At 44.1% G+C, this 20,632-nt stretch overlaps 4 protein-coding genes across 7 annotated transcripts in view; 2 read left to right on the forward strand and 2 right to left on the reverse strand.

Annotated features, from left to right (window-relative positions):
• The window catches only part of tp53bp1 (tumor protein p53 binding protein, 1), a 26,298-nt gene extending 23,223 nt beyond the window's left edge, over positions 1-3,075 (forward strand). For all 4 annotated transcript variants that reach the window (XM_031569045.2, XM_031569044.2, XM_031569046.2 and 1 more), the window contains 5 exons: positions 153-353; positions 753-847; positions 1,287-1,483; positions 2,245-2,378; positions 2,570-3,075. In XM_031569045.2, the coding sequence (XP_031424905.1) occupies positions 153-353; positions 753-847; positions 1,287-1,483; positions 2,245-2,378; positions 2,570-2,754 (812 nt within the window). In that variant the 3' untranslated portion in view covers positions 2,755-3,075. The remainder of the gene's footprint in view (positions 1-152; positions 354-752; positions 848-1,286; positions 1,484-2,244; positions 2,379-2,569) is intronic.
• Positions 3,074-12,191, reverse strand: tubgcp4 (tubulin, gamma complex associated protein 4). Its single transcript, XM_012836600.3, has 18 exons — positions 11,983-12,191; positions 11,692-11,820; positions 11,470-11,592; positions 11,288-11,341; positions 11,137-11,193; positions 10,923-11,002; positions 10,339-10,540; positions 8,420-8,585; positions 8,066-8,190; positions 7,711-7,761; positions 6,532-6,637; positions 5,999-6,106; positions 5,225-5,369; positions 4,911-5,088; positions 4,424-4,558; positions 4,045-4,161; positions 3,666-3,805; positions 3,074-3,378 (listed from the first exon to the last, which is right to left on the reverse strand). Exons 1-18 carry the CDS (start codon positions 12,058-12,060, stop codon positions 3,372-3,374), a joined length of 2,001 nt encoding a protein of 666 aa, XP_012692054.1. The 5' UTR covers positions 12,061-12,191; the 3' UTR covers positions 3,074-3,371.
• On the forward strand, positions 12,145-16,930 carry cdkn2aip (CDKN2A interacting protein). The gene is made up of 4 exons (XM_012836593.3): positions 12,145-12,285; positions 13,020-13,269; positions 13,981-14,096; positions 15,007-16,930. The coding sequence occupies exons 2-4, from the start codon at positions 13,022-13,024 to the stop codon at positions 15,501-15,503; spliced, it is 861 nt and encodes a 286-aa protein (XP_012692047.1). The 5' UTR covers positions 12,145-12,285; positions 13,020-13,021; the 3' UTR covers positions 15,504-16,930.
• Positions 16,931-18,506: 1,576 nt separating this feature from the next.
• On the reverse strand, positions 18,507-19,458 carry LOC105908122 (cocaine- and amphetamine-regulated transcript protein). Its single transcript, XM_012836596.3, has 3 exons — positions 19,210-19,458; positions 19,030-19,113; positions 18,507-18,848 (listed from the first exon to the last, which is right to left on the reverse strand). The coding sequence occupies exons 1-3, from the start codon at positions 19,372-19,374 to the stop codon at positions 18,741-18,743; spliced, it is 357 nt and encodes a 118-aa protein (XP_012692050.1). The 5' UTR covers positions 19,375-19,458; the 3' UTR covers positions 18,507-18,740.
• Positions 19,459-20,632: the final 1,174 nt, after the last annotated feature.

Consider the following 20,632-nt stretch of genomic DNA (forward strand, 5'->3'; position numbering starts at 1 on the left):
TTGAACTTCAACACTGTCTTTGTGCTGCTTTGCAAGCACTCCTATTTCCTACAGGAAATGCATGAAGTTATACTTAATCTATCTTCTTACTGTGCATTGGTGCTCAGACATTTACTGTGTGTGTGTGTGTGTGTGTGTGTGTGTGTGTGTAGGTTTGCATGCGGGGGCTGGTATAGGCGTGTGCAATACCTCGGGCAGCGGCACGGATGTGCCCTCTGACCCCAGTGACCTCCTGACCAGCCATGGGCCGCTCCCCACCAGCGATTCCCTCTTCATGGGTTTCGCCTTCCTGCTGACGGCCGCCTCGGTCAACGACCGCCTGTCCAACCTGGCCACCAGTGATGAGGAGGAAGGTCAGTGCTCCCGCCCCTGCTGGGGCTCAGAGTAAAGTTAACTCTAAAGTTAAGAAATGCCCTGCCTGGGATGACGAGAAACACCTGCGTGCTGGACGTGTTCTGCAGTGTTGGAACCGTCCAATCAGATTTCCTGATGACACCGACAGGGGCCATCTGACCAGTACCAAAAATAAAATAAAATAAAAAAAGAATATCGTTATATTCATTTTTAAAAGCTTTTTGGTTTCACATGAGAGGTTTTGGGTGCAGCTTGTTATGTAGGCTGCCCTCCCATGACTCCTGGGTTTGTTAAGGCTGCTACACTGAGTCACTGAGTCAGTGTTTGAAGTGCCCTTGTAGCCTTCTGAGGGGCTGATGGTGGACTGACTCAGAGCCGCGCTCTTCTTGTGCCCTCAGACTACCTGCAGACGGCTCCTTATAATAAGCACTACATCGTCAGCCAGCTGGAGGCGGGGGGGGGCCTCGTTCTGCCCGACTTCAACGAGGAGCAGGTGAGTCACACAGACTGCTGTCAGGCCACCGGTCCGACTGGGCCCGGCCCAGTAGCGTAGCTTGTGTAATGGGTTCTGTCAGACACTGCCAAGTCAGAGGACACAGCTGAAGTGTTGAGACTGTGATGGGGAAACAGAAAGAGAGAAAAAAAAAAAAATGACATTGTTATGTAACCTTGAACCTTGAAAGTTAGACTTGGAATAAACTCAAATAATTGAACACTTCAGTTAAACATATTTTTGGGGGAAATTAAGTTAGTTAATGAGAGTTAAATAAGCATAGAGGGATGAATAATGAACAATGCCATAGAAGGGTGACCAATCCTAGAGCCCAGTGTCACTGTGACTCATCCCTATAATGAGGCAACTATAACAACAGTGAAAAGCCCCTACAGTGGAAACTAACAGTAACCGTGTTCATTGATAATCCACTCTGTAGTGTAAAGCGGCCTATCAGAGCCTGCTGATTGCTGACCAGCACTGCCGGACCAGGAAGTTCCTGCTGTGCGTGGCGAGCGGTGTGCCGTGTGTCTCCAACGCCTGGGTGCGGGACTGCTGCCAGGAGCAGAAGCTGCTTAACTACAGGAACTACCTGCTGCCCGCTGGCCTGGGCCCCGACCAGCGCGTCGTAGAGTGGTGAGGATGGCACTGCCACTCAGTCTGTGTATTTCAATTGTAACAGTTGCTTAAGCAATATAGTACGAGTGCGAGTGGGGTAGGTAAGGGATATTCCCACGGGTGGTGTTCGGCCGTAGCCACGAGGCCGGAGGCCGTGGGAATATCCCTTAACTACCCCACTCGCACGAGTACTATATTGCTTTTATAAAACAATTTTATAGTCAACCAATTAACATTTAAACACGAAGTTATTGATTAAAAAATGTTTATTTCGCCATTGTTTCTCCGCAACAAAAAAATAGTTCCATTGTCAACGTCTTTTGGAATTATAAGAACTTTGAATTAACGGTTATCGCTTAATTGTATCAACGTGCTATAGAATGTTTCATCGCGGAGATATTTATTATTAGCTGTGAAAAGTCCGAGTTGGGATGTCCTGGGATATTCCAACTCATGGAACGTCTCTCGTCCAATCAGAAACAGCTAAATAATTCAATAGAACCCAATTGTTTTATAATTTAAAATGATGCATGATGTAGAAGTGGGTTGTTTTTGTAGGTAAAGCATACTGCAGATGTGTTGAACCTAGGTGGTTAAACATTTGAATCGTTACAACACCCTCTTTAACTGTATGATGGTGATCTCCTCCAGAAGATGGATATTTACTGCAGATGTGAACTCGTATACAACCACCTTCCACTGTTGGTGCTTGTTCTAATTACAGCGAAAAAATGATACCCATGACATTTTGTAAATAATACCCATGTAATTTTGGACAGGCACCCACGCTGCAGCCCGTTTAAGGCCCTGAGGGTTCTGCTGGTGTTTGGGGGATCAGCGGATCTGTGGGCGGAGCTGCTGAAGCTGACTGGAGCGACCAGCGTGAAGCAGGAGAAAGGAGGGGAAGACACTGGTGCGTGACTCCTTTCAGCAGACAAGCAACCATCCCATTAATACACACCTCCTGATGTTGTAGTTGCTGTTATTTTTTTATTATCACATAGACAAGCTTGTTGCTGAAATTAACCTATTAAATGTGGTGTTCTGGAACCTCTGAAAAAGCTGTACCGGTATGTGTGTGTGTGTGTGTCTCTGTGTCTGCAGACATTCCAGCAGATACATTTGATGTGATGGTGACTGAGCGGGCCTGTCCTTCTGCGGTGGTGAAGCGCGCGAGCTCCCTCGTCCTGCCTGTGGTCTCCCTTGAGTGGCTTGTCCAGAGCCTGATCGTTGGAGAGCGCCAGGACTACGGCACTGACCCCCAGTATCGCCATGACTACGACCTATGAACTGCTAACCACCCCTTCCCCAAACTACCACCACTACTCCCCCTGTACCACCCTTAACTCAACATCAGCTGCTCTTTTGAATGTGTGCAACAGTGTTGGAATGGCCACAGCCCTGGCCTCGGATCAATTCATGTATTTTCATCCGTTAGTGCATTGTGATTGGGATAAGGTCATAGAAGAGATCAGATCTGGGATCAGTACTCGGTGAACCCTCTTGTGAGCGTGCACGGAGTTATTAGTGTTGGTGCATGTCTCCCCATGTACATAGTTTTAACCTGTCTGTTTTTATGCAGTAATAAATTGTGATCTGTTTGATTTGTACCTTTTTGGTGTTTTATTCATCTGTCTCTTAGTTACAAAGAACAAGACATTATTGTTTTATATATTTACAATTCATACACCTGGGAGAAATGGAAACTGCTAACTCCGCTTCAAAACTTGGGTTATAGTGCTTAACATCAACAGTCCTGGATTCGGAGGGATCACCATTAAATACTATGTAGCAGTATGGCACAAAGTCTCTTCTGCACAGTGGCGTCATGACAACCGAAGAACACTTCTTGTGGAATGTGAATGACTGTAGCCTGGCGACCAGGATGCCCAGCTCCGCCTTACAATCACAAGCTGCACACAGAACAAAGAAAAGTAATTAGACCTTAATGGAGCTCTGTCACAATGATCAATTACTGCATTACTTGTGTGCCAGGTTATACTTCATTTTAATTACGCTGTCTTTTCTAATCTTGAGTTGAGTTTCTGTTCATTTGTTGTCAGTGTCCCATACTCCAACAATGGCTTATCTCACTTCTAAGATGCTTTGCACATAATGGCATTATGACTAAAACACTGGACTGTATCAGGATGCAGGCCTTCTAGGCTGATTACTGTAAGCCCTGCACTGGAGGACTCACCTGCCCAGCGTGCCTCCAGACTGGGTGTAGTATTTGTTGTAGTCGAGTCGCAGCAGCAGCTGGGCCAGGTCCGAGTTGATCTGGTGGTTCCTCACCGTGGATAAGATCTTAAAGAGCAGGAAGGACTGCCGGCTGAAGCCCTGCAGAAGACGCACATCAAATGTTTCACTTTCTTACAATTTACTCCATTACAATACTTTCTTTCAAGAATATTCACTCATCACAGCCATAAGGGTACTACAAACAAATTTAAATAATGACTTGATTGCACCCAAATCATTTACTACCGTGCAGAATCAGTTTGAGACTCGAGTAAATGATCCAAACACTGTTTCGCTCCAAGGATTTACTGAGATGTTCAGTGAAAGAAATGTCAGACCTTGACCAGGATGTCAAGCTGGGCGGCTCCTCTCTCATCCAGTGGGCCAGCGTTCTGACTGACCAGAGAACAGAAGTTATGGCACAGCTCCAGGATTTCATTCAGACAGTGGAACACCTGAGGGTAGGGAGTGAGACAACAGAATAAAAGAACATTTTCCCCCTCCATTTCTTGATTTCTTTATTTTCCTCCCCGTACTAATCAGCACATGGAACTATAGGGGCAGGGGAGGAAGGAACTCAAATTTAAACTATGAACCTAAACAACCCTGGACATGATATCACAGTAACAGAGAACAATGAACAACAAGATGAAAACAAGCTACAAGACAACCAAGTGAGGTTCTCCCTCTGGTCTGCCCAGCGGATGAGCTACTCACAGGCTTGAGCAGGATGAAGGACTGGGCCAGCAGGTTGCTAAGGAAGTGGTCGTGGGCCAGCCGGATGCTCTCAAAGTCTCGGGTGGAGTTGATCTGCTGCAGCAGATGAGCGAACTGAGACTCCAGCACGTCCACCTGGCCCACGTGGAAGGAGAGGAGAGGACAAGAGGCAGAGAGAGAAGATTAATTATAATTAACAACACACACACACACACACACACACACAGACACAGAGACACACACAGACATAGAGACACACACACACACACACACACAGTCTAACTGCTTAAAAAAAGCAATAGTATTACAGGGTTAAGCACATCTGTTCCTTTGACTAGCATGAGGATAGATAGCGAAACTGTATCAGCAAGCTTTTGTAGACTGGCGCTCGTTCTTAACGTGTATGTTCACATCCGTTTCTCTGAGCAGGAGTCCAGTGAGCCAGACCCTATTAACAAATCATGGTGGAGAGGCTTTGGCTGCTCACCTGTAGGTAGTACTGCAGGTTGTCCACCAGGAAGGCCATGTGGTTGCGGAGCCTACATTTGACGGCATCGGTCTGGTTGGACTTGAGGCGTTTACGCTGCATCTGCAGGGCCCAATAATGCTGCAGCTCAGACTGGACCCGCCGCACACTCAGAAGGTACCGGAACACCACGTTATACCTAAGGGAAGGAGAGAGGGAAGGAGAGAGAGAGAGAGAGAGAAAGAGAGAGAGGGGGGAATAGGAAGAAAGTGAGATAAACAGGAAGAGATCATTTTCACCACTCTGTGTGTGTGTGCGGGGGGGGCTGTACTCACTTCTCCAGCACGGCCGGTGTGAAGAGGATGTGCAGGGGCCACTGCACCTTATAGGCCAGCCCCAGCACCACCCAGCCGTTGGAGGGGGCCTCGCGCGGGGACGTCTCCTGGGGAGGGGTGTTCCCCTCACGAGTACTGGACGTGTCTGGAAAGGGCCACACACACACACACACACACACACACACACACACACACACACACACACACACACACACACACACACACACACACACACACACACACACACACACACACACACACACACACACACACACACACACACACACACACACACACACACACACACACACACACACACCTGTAAAACTCATATCATGCATAATAAAACACAACCTATCCACATCACAACAGCCAAACAAACTGTCCTTTGATTAGGGTTTTGCGGTGGTTACGTTTGCAGGGGACAAAACTTTCATCAGTTCCAGTGAGTATGCTTTGATGACATAGCAACTGTCACCAGGGTCAACAGAAACCGACTTCCACATCTATAACTCATTAGTGCGAGTGCTGACACCCGCTTTTCATTCTGGCTGCTAATGACCTGATGCAACAATGATTTTACATAGAGAAACAACTCTTCCCAAGTCCTTAAAAGACTTTCAACAATGAAACCATTGCCACAACCAGCGTGCAAAGACAGGTTTGCCTCTAGTGCCTCAAGTGACTACACCCCACTGCAATGCGTTGTGCAACAAAAAAGAAACTGAGAAGACATTTTTATCCTGTTTTTTTGAGGTGGGGGTTCGTCAGCACCTTTGCTGTCTTTGCCCTGGTAGTCGACGGTGAGATGCAGCAGGGGCAGCAGGTTGTCGTCGTCCAGCAGCACCTTATGGGCTGCCTGCTGGAACGCCATGTTCACATCTGAAACACAGCACAACACATGACCTTACACTCACACCGACACAGCAGAGGACCAACACTGTGCTTATGCAATGTTACATAACCTTAACCTTGCAGCAACGTATATCATGTAACATATAGGAAACTACTGTGTCACAATAGTAGTAGTACAAATAGTATTGATGGTTGAATATAAACAATTACAATGATGTAGAGAGGTGATAGAGGTGATAGTAGCATTGACTGAAACAGTTGGATCATGAGTAGTAGTCACAGAATTAGCTAATATAACATTGCATGTGATGAGATGTGTTAATATAACATTGTATCTGATGAGATGTGTTGATATAACATTGTATGTGATGAGATGTGTTGATATAACATTGTATGTGATGAGATGTGTTGATATAACATTGTATGTGATGAGATGAGACTGGTGCGTGTACCGTGTTCTGTTACAGCAGTGGGCGGGGTCTTAAGCATGTGCTGGGCGTGGTCGATGAACACCTGGTACAGCTCCCCACGGCCCAGCAGGTAAAAGTCCTTAATGATCTGAAACACAGGGGCAGTGGCAATGACACCAAACGGTGGTCAAATAAAGCGGTTGCTTCTTGAGCAACTCATTACCAGACCATGGTCGGTGAAGTAACCTATTGTGTGCTCTAGTGCCTCGGTTCCCAAACTGGGGTAGGCGTACCCCCAGGGGTACGCGAAGTGGTTCAGGGGGTACGCGGGGAGAAAATCTGATTTGCGTTTTCAAAGTGAAAAAGCGCATTACATTTTCAAACTGAGCTATAAATAGTCTGAATAGCCAAGTCACATTGCCAAAAATACTCATGCATATCCATATTCAGCAAAATAATTACACTGCCAAAAATAGTTACAGGTATAGGGCCAACGATTTTCCGTGATAACGGAAAACGGACGGCATTCGCGGAATGTAGGCTACCCTTTGAAATGGAATTGCAACTTTCAGACGGAAACATCATTTTGTGCATCAAAATCGCCCAAATGAACCTGTATTTTGCCCTGCAAGGTTGTATTTCTTTCAAATAAACACAACAACGATCGCAACGATGAACAAACATTAATTAAAAAACAAAACCACTGAGAAATTGTCACGTCTGCGCTGAACTCCGCTCCGCCCGCGCCCCCCTGTTCAACGGTTGACACACACACCTCCGCTACTACAGCCTGTCACTTTTATTCACTCATCTTCCCAATCGCCTGCAAATAATGTTTTTTTAGTCTTCTGTTCTGTTGATGGCTGGCAAACAACAATCTTAGAAGGTTTGGGTCACTTGTTGCACATATTATTCACTCATTTTAAGCCATCAATCTACCTCAGGCTGAACAAAATGAGCCAAAATGTGTAAAGGAAAACTCATTTTTTTGAAACGGAGAATCATTGGTACAGGTAGGTTAGTGACCTACCCTGACAATTTCACAGTTTCAATTGTTATAGGCTGAATATGTGCGCGGGGGGGAGGGGGCGTGGCGGTGGTTCGTGGGGGGGTACGTAGCTGGAGATTGAATGTCTGAAGGGACTGTAAAAAGTTTGGGAACCACTGCTCTAGTGCAATAAATATCATGATCAATACTGAACACTGATCAGACCATCTTACCTTCAGCTGGCCAATGAGATCGGATTCCTCCACCATTAATGTCCATAGGTGCTGCAAACACAGAGGACTTCATTTAGAATTCATAGAAACGACACTGAACAGGCAGTGAGGCAGAGCAGGACCTGGCTAGATGTTAGCAATTAACTGATCTCAAGGTACTTTTAAAATTCACATTTAGCTGTTATATTTTGCTGTACCACTTTTTAAATATGTAATCATGATATTTTAAGAGAACAGGCAAATTTAAGAGAATCTTGGGGTAAATGCCACATACAGTATGTCAACTCTCCAGTTACATAGTGGTGTGTGGGTAACATACACACAAACTGTAATATGTGCAACATAAAGCACTCACCTCAGCGACTGTGCTACGGATTCTGTCTATGAGGTTCTCAAAGTCCACCAGGCTGAAGAGGGGCTGCTGCTTAAGCTTGTGGAGCTCAGCTGCGAAAATATCCTCCTGATGCTTCAGGATGGAGCCTGTCAAACATACACACATGCACGCACGCACACACACACACACACACATACACAAGCATGTGCACACACACACACACACACACACACACACACAAACACACACACACACACACACACACACACACAGGTGAAAAATAAGCAGGTCCTGCTGAGCCTTCAGCCCACAAAACACCCCATTCCCAAAATCGAACATTATTTAGTTGGGTGTAAATCAAGTTAATGATCTCACCAGCTCTGGACGGGGTCTGGTTGTTCTTCTCGAACATCTGCACAGACTCGCCCACAAACAGAATCTTCTCTGCGACTCGGATGGGGATGTAGGAGGGCAGCATCTCCACACGCAGAGAGAACTGCTGCAGGGACGGAGCCAGCATGTTCTCCTCCTCAATCAATCTCTACAGAGAAACAACAGAACGAGAGCGCTGACATGAGCGCTTAAAGCTACACTACATCAGCTTGTTTGATATGTCAGCTAAATCACTTCTTAAAATGTCCCAAGAACCTTTGGCATGCCAGGCGTAAGAAACACTAATGGCCTGAAGTTACTCAGTGAATCTTTGTCAACCAATTTAAGAGCCTTTTAGATGCTAAGGATGTGCCTCAATGCTGTTGTTTTAAATGATTCTCTGATTTAATTTTTTTACTTTATGTAAAAAAATGTATACTTAATTTCTGAGTTGTTTAATGTGTTTTGTTTATTTATTTTGTCTGTTTTGTTTTGTTATGGTTTGTTTATTTATTGTTCTTCTGTATTATGTAGCCTCAATCAGGGCATTGCTGCAAAAGAGCCCTGTGCTCAGTCAATTCTCCCTGAATAAATAATGATGATGATGATCTAATGAGAAGCTAAGGGACTTCTAGGAGAACTTGAGCGGGGCTGGGAGCAGCTCAGAGAGGGAAGGATGAGAGGAGTGAAGAGGTTTGTGCTGAAACCTCTGGCTAGTGCTAGTTTCATTAGAAGGTCTTATATGATGCAACTCTTACTCACAGAAAGTGAAATATGAGAGTTGACGACTGCTTCTTTAAGATATGAAAGAGTTGCCAGTGGGTTTAATAGAACATTTTAGAGAACATTTTTCCAAAATTGCACTGGAATTACTTTAGTAATGTCTCCATGATCCTGGGGTGAGACATGGTCATGTATGTTTGGTTTCATGTGCCAGTTTTAGCCACACTACATTAAAAAAAAAGAAGGAAATTATAAAATTTGGGTGAAGCATTCCTGAAATCCTATGAACTGGTTTCCCAGACAATAAATAGAAAGTGCTCAAGACCAATGAGAAGACACCTCAGTAATGACCCAGATAGTCTCAAAAAAGGAGACTGCAGCAGAAAACCAAAGAGCATACAAAGACTATATATAAACGTAACATAAAGCTTTGCTTATGAAAAGCTCTTGAACTACGAGTCCTCCATTGAGGAGCAACAACAGAAACTTTAAAGTTAGCAGTATGTAGGATTTAGTGGCCTCTAGCAGTGAGGATGCAGATGCAGTGAGGATCGAGTTCCTCTCACTTTCCAAGCATGTAGGAGAAGCTACAGCAGACACAAGGTGCCGTCTAAGCTAACGAGAAACACAACAATTTGTAGTTACAGCTGATTATACACTAATGAAAACATAATTATGAATACTATATTCCATGTCTGTTAAAGTAGCATAACGGAACAATTGCTAATCGCTAACGATATGCTAGCGGCTAAAACTAACCAAATCTCTTGAAATGTGCTGACTTTGACATTATGACAAACTAGTTAGTCAACAACTGTCCTAACACAGTCAAACATCAAGCAAGTGCAACACAAGACAAAGCAAGACGGCAAATAAGCTACTTACTAGTTCGGCAGACAGTAAAAACCGGGCGGCTTCAGGCAAACCTACATAACCTAGTCATTTGCCTACGGACCCTGGTATGGCAATGGCACGGAGGCGATTCTCCATATTAAAAGTAATTGTGGCGCCCCAATTTTTTTAAAGCCGTTATTTTAAGGTAAAACTGCTTATCCTAACCCTAATCCTGAAGTACAATTACTGCATAATGCCACTTTAACAGATCCCTGTAAATCCTCCACACTGCACCTTTAAGCGTTCTCTTAAAGAGGCAAGAGCACCCCTTCTCTCCCAGGAGCTTAGCCCTCGCTCTCACCCACCAGGTCCTGCAGCTCCCTCAGCTGTTTCCCAGTCAGCCCGCCGATGCCCAGGTCTTCCTCCTCCTCGTCCTGATTGGCTGCCGCGCCCCCAGCGCTCGGGCCCTGCTTTACGAAGAACTCTTCACTCTGATCCAGCAGCAGCCCGTGCAGCATCCATGCTGCTAGCTGCTTATACATCACCCCGTGGCACACTGCGAGGATCCTAGAGTTATAGTTTACAGTTTAGGTACTTGGCAGAGTGCTTTTATCCAAAGCAAATACATGATACAAAGAATAGAGTAATAACACCAGTGAGAAATTAGTCATGTACTATGACAAATGCAACACAATGACTGACCCACAGGGAAATGTTAACACCTGTGTGAGAGCTGTGTGGTGACTCGGGATTGCAGGTTCATATGAGGACAGACACATGGTACAACACTGGCATGTGTTGAACTCTTGTTTCACTAAAGAATCTCAGTGGGAAAATATAGTAGGGTCCAACTTTGTTGACAGTTCAAATGAGGGGCAATGACTTGTTATAATAAAGACTTAAGTGCAGTATGTTAGCATGAAGCGAAGAGAGTTTAGTATACACCTACTTTTCTAAAGCCATGCGCACAGGAGGCAGTCCTCCACAGCTATGCTTGTACACCATCTCCAAGATCTGACAACCATGGATCTAACAAAAGAAGAGAGGGGACACCAATAATCCCCTTAATTGTACAGTAACTGTAACTGTGACTGTGAGTACACATACACAAACAGAGGAGGTGGTGATGTGAATTTCAATCCAGCGCATATGTTGTGTCTCACCTTCTGTGATTTGATGGTCTCCACAACCACCATAACTGATGGGAAGAGTAACTGAAACTGGACAGAAGAAAAAAACAAAGTGAAAGGGGGCAGAGAGAGAGACCAACTGCAACGTATTGACCATGAGGAGCATCCATTTAAGTCGACCTACCTGGTCCAGCATATAGTTCACATGGGAGATTGACAGGTGTGGATCACCAAGAAACTACAAGACAAGGAGGAGTTCCATCAAACATAAATCATGGTTTTCTCAACAGGTACGCTGACACATTTGTATCGATAACACGCCAACCTAGACAGTGATTATAGAATTTATAAGCACGATGTTCCCACCTCTTGTTCCAAGTCAAGGAGTGCTTGTCGGTATGGTTGTAGCATCGAATCCAGCCCTGTACAAAAAGCCCGTAAATAGATCCCGTGGAGTCCAGTTGGATTTGGCTGGCTCGCATGGTGCTCCTATGTAGCAAAACAGCTATCTGTCAAACATCTGGGTCAACAGTTTTCATTATCAGTACTACTTTCAGAAGTGTTTATCAGGCGTCTGCTATACCTTACCTGCTGATGGACATGGCCCGTATGCTGTTCTATGAACTCTGTAAATCGCACATAGTCTGAGCCCAGCTTGCACAACCGATTTAACACACTTATTTCACTTGGGTGAAGGAACGGTAGCTCTTGAGATACCTATGGACAACATTAATAGCATTAGCATAGAAACTGCCAGATGTTGTGCAGACGCTTCTTCTATGTTAAGTTGTCATGATGTAGCGTTGTTCAAGAGTCTCTAACATACCCCTGCTAACGTTAACGTTAGCCAGCTAACAGTTATCTCCCATAATATTTTACCTGCAAACCTGTCCTTTTGTTCCATGTGAATATTGTTCCAGGATATCCGCTTAATGCCAACAAAAGTTCGTGTATCATTTTTCAAATGAATAGGAATATCTCACAAATTAGACTGAGAAGCAGACATGTCATTCAAAACTATAAACACCGCCGAATCTACTGCCGCAGCCTGATGACGTAAATATTCTCTGTCGGGAGTTTGAGTTTAGGATCCAGGTCGGCAGCTACTACCTCAGTTGTTGGTTCATTGTTATGGAAGCTCGAGCAATGGTTTTGTTGAGTGAGATAAGAAGACATTGAGAGGTTAGTAAAGTTGTTTAGACGATCCTTTCTTTTACTACAGCATTATTTGATTGTGGTGGGCAAGTTTTTACGGCCTGTTTGAGTGCAACGAAAACTTGAGTCGTGTCTCATGCATGCTAATGTAGTTAGCTTGAGCTTTCGTTAGCCAGCAAGTAAGCTTGTTAGTAACAAGTCAGTTACACCTTGCTCGACTTTGTGATGTGTCAGAGGATTTTTGCGATCTGTTGTGTGCAGATGTTTGGTCATGCTCGTTTCTTTTGATGGGATGACGTCAACTGGAAAACCTATTTTAGTATTAAAGAAGCGTAATAGCCCGCATAGCTTGCAGTTATGATATGATAAGACTCGCCATAGCCAATTGTTCATTAGCTTGGCTAAATGTTCACAGGAAGTTTTCACGAGCTAGCTCGCTGTCCTGGTTGTGCCAACCAGTTTCGTTTCTGTGTAAATCCACGAAAATGCCCCTGAGGTAGCCTCAGTACTGTTGAGTTGTTGGATACTGCCCAGTTATAATTGTCATGTTAAGTATTGGAATAGTAAGATTAGCAGCCCAAAGCCACTCTTTATAAATCAACTGGATAGCTATCCTACACATTAGCTATGTGTAACATAGTTGATTACAGGCTGCTACATACCACAGACATGATGTTGGGTTGGGGTGCTGAATAGTTAAGTGTTGGTGTATAGCAGAAGTAGGTGCTTACTTGTGTCTTACTATTCAACCTGTATCGCAGTGATGGCCGAGGAGGGACCGGGAGAGGACATTGTGTCTGAGTACCTTGGCCAGAACCCTCACCTGGTGCAATGGGTGGACTCGCTCAGGGGGATTTGCGAGACCAACAAACAGTGGAATGCCAGAAAAGAGTTCATTCTCCGCAACTTGGAGGCCTTTCCCAACGTTGAGCCAGGGGTTTCAAGCCCCAGCCTTGATAAGCTACTCTCCCTCTCCATGGTGTGGGCCAACCATGTGTTCCTAGGTTGTCGGTGAGTCCAGCTGTACATTGCTCTTGTAACACTGTTGTGGATTATTATGTAGTGCTCATATTGAAGATGGTTAGTATGAACACATTTTCTGTCAATGTAATGAGTATTATTTTTACCAGCAGCCTTTGTCACTCAGATAAATACTTTTAAAATGTGGTCAAGAATGTGCCTTCTGGCTTTAGTCACTGGTACTAGTAGTTTAATTACTAGTCATTAAATGTAAAAAAGATGAGGTGGTATATTGAAAGTATGTCACATAAGATTTTTGTAATAAAGCAGATTGGGTGCAATGTGTGCTTCTTGTCTATATTTCTATCTTACACAACGATTGACAGCCTGTCCTGTTCTCCAAATGTTAAAGTGTCAACATGTTCTGCTCTCACACTAAGAGCTGTTCATGTAGCACTTTCGTTAGTATTTTGCAATTCAAATCAGTGTTCCCAGACAGGCTCTCTTCATCTGTGCATGCTATCATAGTAGCACACCATAGTGTGAAATGAAAATGTTTAAGTCAACAGTATCAATGGTCGCAAAAACTATGTCAGAAATTATAGACCTCCTTTCTGTTGATGCAGTCCCGGATTGGAAAATGCTGCTACGGTAGTTTTGGTCTGTCATCCTCAAACGTATACGCTTGCAATTGAGATCACCTCTGTATCTATTCTTTCTCCTATGGGGACGTGAAATGCGATCTGTGTGATGGCTTTGCAGCTATCCCCAACCAGTGATGGAAAAGATCAAGGGGATGGCGGAGGGAGTAAAGGTTCTAGATGCCCCGGTGCGGAAGACGAGGGATGAGATCATGGGCAAAGGGAAGAGAGGCCTAGGTAAGACCACCCCCTTACACACACACACACACACACACACACACACACACACACACACACACACACACACACACACATACATACATACATATACACACACACAAGTGCACACCTCCCTACATACACACAAGTGCACACGTTTTAGATGCTCTCTGCATTCATCTGTCTTTTCCCCCAATCTGACATCAGCAGGATGATCTAGCTTTATTTTTCTGTTCCAATGGAATTAGAGTAGAGTATATTGACGCATTTTTATTGATTCTATTTGTCTTTGTTAATGTGGTGCTTGCTGGTCCCATGGTTAATAAAAAGCGTCCGATAAACATTTGACTTGTTAATATCAACCTAGACATACCTGCCATTTATAACGAGGAAACATATTTGCCCCAAGATTTTCATTTGTTAGACTGCTATTCTCTGCCATTTGTATTCACAGGGGATGGGGAATGTGAAATTGTTTTGGGGTCTGTTGGCAAAAGCCTGCAATTTAATGCAGCAGCTGAGGGTGCTTTTTGCAAGCTTCTTGGTAGCATGAGTCATAGTGAAGTGATTAAATTCAGCTAGTGACCTCAATGTCCTGGGGGAGGCAAGAGCTGCCCCCTAGTCACTCACATGTGACCCCCCCTACACGCACACACACACACACACACACACACACACACACATATATACACACACAGTTAAGCATACATTAAAAAGCACATATATACAGTAAATGTGTGCAACAATATTCATGTACATGTGATTCATGTGGTGCACTACCTCATGAAAACATGCACAAGCCAAGAGAGGTGTTTGCAAATACACACACACACACACACACACACACACACACACACACACACACACACACACACACACTCTCACTCAGGTATCCACAGACATATATTGATGCTTTTTGACTGTGCAGATGGGAAGAGATACAAGGATGGCCCTTTCCCCAATGCCCCAGCCCAGAACCAGCCCTTCTTCAACCGCCTCTACAAGGCTGTGGCCTGGAAGCTGGTGTCCGAGGGCGGCTTCGGCGGGCCTAACCTGGACCACTTTGAGGTCCTGCGCAGCTGCGTGGAGACCGCCAAGGCCAGCCTGAGCTGCGTGTTCGTGCCGCTGAAGGACATCCCGGACCTGCCGGTGGCGCGTACCCAAAGGGAGGGCCAGGTGTGCGAATTGCGCTGCCAGACGGTCTACCTGGGCACGGGCTACGGGCGAGACGAGGCAGCCGCGCGCGCCATGGCCTCCAAGGAGGCCCTCAAGGCCTTCCAGGGGAGGAAGGTGATTGTGAGGATCTGCCGCAGGAGGTTCCAAGGCAATGACGTGGAAGATGTGGTCCTGGTGGATGACCAGACCCGCAACCCCACCTTCCCTCCCGCGCTCAGCTACCCCTTCCTGCATCAGAGCTGCTCCTAGCAAAGCGTGGGACTCCTGTTTTGCAACCCTCACAAACTCACATATACTACATGAGGTTCCCTGTCTCATTGAGACTCATTCAGTCTCATTCAGTGGACCTTGCAGTGAGTGTGTCATTCATCACTGTGTAATCTTCAATCTAATCTACAGTGTCATTAACTCCAAATATTTTCCGTTCTTCTGTCATTTGATTTATTGGGGTTTTTCTTTTTTTCCTTTTTTTTTTTTTAATCAATATTTTCAATTTACGCATTTTCTTCAAAATTAAATTAATTTATGATTTAGTGAGACATGTTTTAACGTTTGCACTTGTGGCTGGCTATCTGTGTGTGTTTATTATAGGTCAGGGAACTACATCCATTCAAACCTTTCTGTTATGATGTGTTCACACTACACACAAAGAGGCTCCGCACAGGAGGCCCCTCGACACAATGTTTTCTCTTTCCTCATCTCGTGTCAGTGCCCATATCACAATGTGGTTTAGTAAAAGCCGACCCAGACACACCCAGCGGTATAGACACAGAACAATGTTTTTCCTTTTCTTTCCTTCTTCTGGCCCATTTTGAATGATGAACAACAGCGCTGGTTGTTTCCTCTGCTTCCTGAGCAAAGGCGTTCTCTGCAGTGCAGTTATGAAACTATTTTTATCTCTGAAAGTGAAATTATGGAGTCGGTGTTGTGCACATGTTTAGCTTTTGCAAGTGGTGCCAGATTGAATTATGAAGAATGCCTTTAGGAAAATGATTAAGTGAGGCTTTGAGGTGAGCTCTTTAAAAGTTTGGTTTATTGGAATATGATGAAAGGTACCTTAATTGATTATATTTGATATTGTTTTGAGGTTATCGATTGCTTTTGTGTTGTGCCTTGGGGCTTTGAATGGGCAAGATGATGTTATGTTTGTCCATTTTAGGGGTTGATATCTGGTTTAAAGGAGAGTTGGGGGATATAAATCTTTGACTAATTGTCATTCCTGCCTTTTTGATTTTCCAAAGGGCAGTCTGTGCCATCTGTCTCCTAACTCTCTGAGCACAGTCTATGGGTTTATGATCTATCATTGAAAGATGTGGCCCGTTGGCATATCAGTGACCACTGTCGTTTTCACAAGAAAAGTTTAAGGCATAAAACCACTTTTAATCTGCTCTGTTGTAACGATGCAGTTTGGACCGTGGTGTGCTAAAAGAAAGAAAAGTCAAAAGCAAGTCTCACTGAGTTCAGCCAATTCAGTTGTTAAACGTCGAAGCTAAATCTGGTTTTTTTAGTAGTTATTTGTTATAGCGCGTGAGGCGGGGTGGCGAAAGGGGAGTGCCGCTGCGCTATGTTTGCTTGTTCCTGTTGTCAGTGAGTGGCCGGCCGGCTTGCCTATGGTGTGTGTGTTTGTATTCGCTCTGTCATTCGGAATACTTGTAAATAAAGTTGTATAAAATGAACATGATTGAAATTGCATTCATTAAGTCTTTCTCTCCCTTCAGTTAAACAGTTAAAACCCTCTCCAACAGTAATATGTCTGTGCAAACGAAAGCTCTTGTTTGGTTTCCTTACCTTTTGCCTAACAAGCAAATGTTTCGTGAATAAACGGTGAGTGAAAATTCCCTCGCTTGGGCCAGACACGTGACAAAGAAAAGATGTGCCCAACACTGCAGCTTGTTTATCTGATACAAGGATGCGTAAATGTCCTCACCAGCCAGTGCAATCAAGTGTTTATTTACAAGAAAGGCGAAAGTGATTCCGAAATTACATGTGACTGAAAGCTGTCAGCTTAACCACCCTGACATTTTCAGACACAGCTTTACATCTGTATTGGCAATACAGTGTAGCCTTCCATAACTGTCTAACGCAGATTGGAGAAATGTCATCTAAATGTTGAGCAGGATCCCCGCTTCCACCTTTGTGCAAGGTGATGCGTTACCCAGTGTACCATGTACAAGTGGTGCTTCACAGCAGACAGTACATCTTGATGTTGTGATACAGCTTGAAAAATGTGTCCCTGTTTATCCACTAGTCGCTGTCTTATTATGCCCATGGGTGAAACTGACGGACGAGCGTGAGGTTAACGCAGACTGAAAAGACCAATGCGGGTGGCACTGTTGACTGACAGCTCGAGAGATTCGGGTGTTCGTCGTTCTGCCTTAATCAACGCCGCACTCTAAAAATGGCCATCTCCCTTGGCCCACCTGGGCACAGGGCAAATTGGAGGCGCGTACATGGGGTGCTCGCATCGCCTCTGTAGCTGTTGGTGCCCGGGGCGCGTAACAGCACACCCACTGATTATTATTGACGACAAACGGATCTGTCAGACGTGGGAGAATCAGTCCGACAGATCAGACCAGCGGGTCGGGGACAGGGCAGCAACAAGAACCAGAATAGATGTGAGGATGACGTTTTTAAAAGTGGAAGGATTAATGAGTGTTCAATGGCATAGGTGGAAGATTGTTTTATGTACTCAACCTTTTTTTTATTTTGAAGCTGACACACACCAACCCAGGGTCTAAATGATCTAATAGAGGCAGAGACGCCTTTAGACAAGGTGACTTAGAGATGGATTGAACGAGGAGACATGCTGTTTTGTGTATAATTCGCCATTATCTTGTCTCTTCAAATGTTATTAAACACTTTAGAGGAAAAGCTTTAGAGAACACGTAAAACCACAGTGACTTGACATTATTCAACATTACAAATCTAGAATTCTGTTCCATGTATGTCTCATGCGTAATTTATTATGGTAAGCGTTTCACCAACAACCCGGGCTTTCGGGTAACCTTAGCTGCAACATCTCATAATGCACGGAACATTTAGTTGTTATTCTTCCCTTAGGTTTACACGGATCCGTGTTTCAACTAAATAAATAAATAAAACATTTGGACATAAGTAAATGCTAAATAAATGTAATGTAGACCTAGTTGCCTATTATTCGTTGCCTATTACTTCATCTTTTGTAACAGAATGCTAATACCGTGAACGTAGAAATGCAAACAAATCCACCAAAACAGTGACCACATAGACTGCTTTACAAAACGAATTATGACACAGTTTATTTGAATATATAATATCCGTTCACATAAACATCCAGTCGAAGTCCTGGAGCCGTACTGTTCGCCGGTATTTACGCAGTCATGTCTTTGTAGTGGCACTTGTTTAGAGTAGGCTATCATACAGTCAGTCATAGGAATTGTACATACAAGTGACGTGTTTTGATAGACATCAACTATTTGATCTACTGGCATTCAAACAGAGGGCACTTCACAAACACTTCAACAAGAAAAAGTTGCAAAACGCCCCCCTCGGGCAGTCACAGAGCTTGCCGATTCTGGCTCCTTTTCTGATGGCACACTGTTCTCCGACGTCGCACTGTTGAGATATGATATGATACATGAATACAACAGACTCTCATTTAAAATGTTCTGTACAAATGAACGCACAGGAGCCATAGGTAGCCCGTGTACTTTATCTGACTAAGTTCGATTGCAGTACATACAGCGAGTATTACCCGTTAAAACTGTGTGATCTTATAGAATATACATGTACATACCGTTGGAACTCTTCCAAACTTCTTTTCCCAAAGCGGAATCCGTTTTGCCTGCAGCTTTTCCAGAACGTCGTGGAGAGCCCCGAGCTGTGGAAGTAATGCTCAGAGATTATAAGGATGGTCACCCAGCTGATTCTTTTCATAGACTTTACATTACCACCTGACAACATCGCATAAACTTACAAGCTGTTTTTCGTTCGTCAAGTTTGGATCTTTGGGATAGAAGTCCCTGATGGCTCGCGTATCCAGGTCCAATTCCATGTCCGAGTCGTTCGTTTCAGCACCCGCAACGAAAGACAGCAGCATTGCGCAGGCCATCGCCCGCGTCCACAGTCTGGAGCTCTCCATGGTTCTCGTCGGCGCAAAGAGATGAGGCGCTTGGCTTAAGATTGGCTCCCTGTCTCAGGGATATCACTTTAGTTGAACCTCACTGCTGCCCTTCCCGCTTTTATCTGCTCCCCTCTCTGTCTGCCCTATCTTAACTTCTCTCGCTCCACCTTATCCATTGATTCTCCTCGTGCGTAAGAAACGCGTGGATGAGTCATTGCGTAAAGTTGCTGGACTGTTCTTATTTATGTAAATGCGTCAAATCCCGTGGGGCTAAAACTTTCTCTTCTCCTTTAGTAGACGGCTGAAGACGCCTTCCAAAACACAGATGTTCAGCAGCCGTCTTCTGCCCATTCTGAAGATAAATTACATATGAAATATTACAGTACAAGGAGGAGAAAAGCATTTGAGTTTTTAAATATTTGATGTTACACGTTTAGCTTTCCCTCGAATACACCAGAGCACGGCAGGGATCTCATGAATTCAGCATAGTGTGTTACAATATTTTGTTGATTAATTCATCCCTTCATTTTTTGAAAAGCAATTTATTTGAAGAATAGCATAAGTGAAAAATTAGACTGCCTTTGTGTGTGTTTATGTGTCTGCGACCTGCATACAAACCAGTACCAGTACCCCACGGTTTTGGAAATAAACGAGGTGCTTAAAAATGTTACGGTGGTCAGATGGAAGGTTTATGTTATACTCCTTACAAGCCGTGATGTGGTGTTGTTCATGTTTTATTGTTTCTACTTTTGAAAGATTTTCACTTCAAATTTGTTAACTTACCTAATGACCTGAGACATATTTGAATATGTTTGCATTTAAATGTATTTCCGCATATTGTTGTTTTCACATAAAAATTACAGATACAAATTCATACACACACAGTTCAAAAACAGTTCAACACAGTCTGTATACAATCTAAATGTAATGTTTGAAGCAGGTTGAAGATCATTAAAAAACACACTATTAGAATGTTAGACAAATTACAGATTTACAGACAATTAGACATTAATATTAGTAGACTTGCCATGCTATTAGCGACAGGTTGGGCCATAGTAATAAGATTACATAAACAGACAATCATTTTAATTCCATATGATTGAAATAAATACAGATGTTTTGCCAAACAGAATATCTGTAAAACCGAGATGCATGCAGACCTTTCCATGAGTTAGCTCTTTAGAACAGACTATTCTTGTTCCAGAAGGACTAAGAGACGAAGCTCACTTGTTTTTAGAGTTCTGACTTTTTAAAGCCTTGATCAGTGGGCGTCTCA

The sequence above is a fragment of the Clupea harengus genome, chromosome 6 (assembly GCF_900700415.2).
Source record: "Clupea harengus chromosome 6, Ch_v2.0.2, whole genome shotgun sequence".
Classification (NCBI taxonomy): domain Eukaryota; kingdom Metazoa; phylum Chordata; class Actinopteri; order Clupeiformes; family Clupeidae; genus Clupea; species Clupea harengus.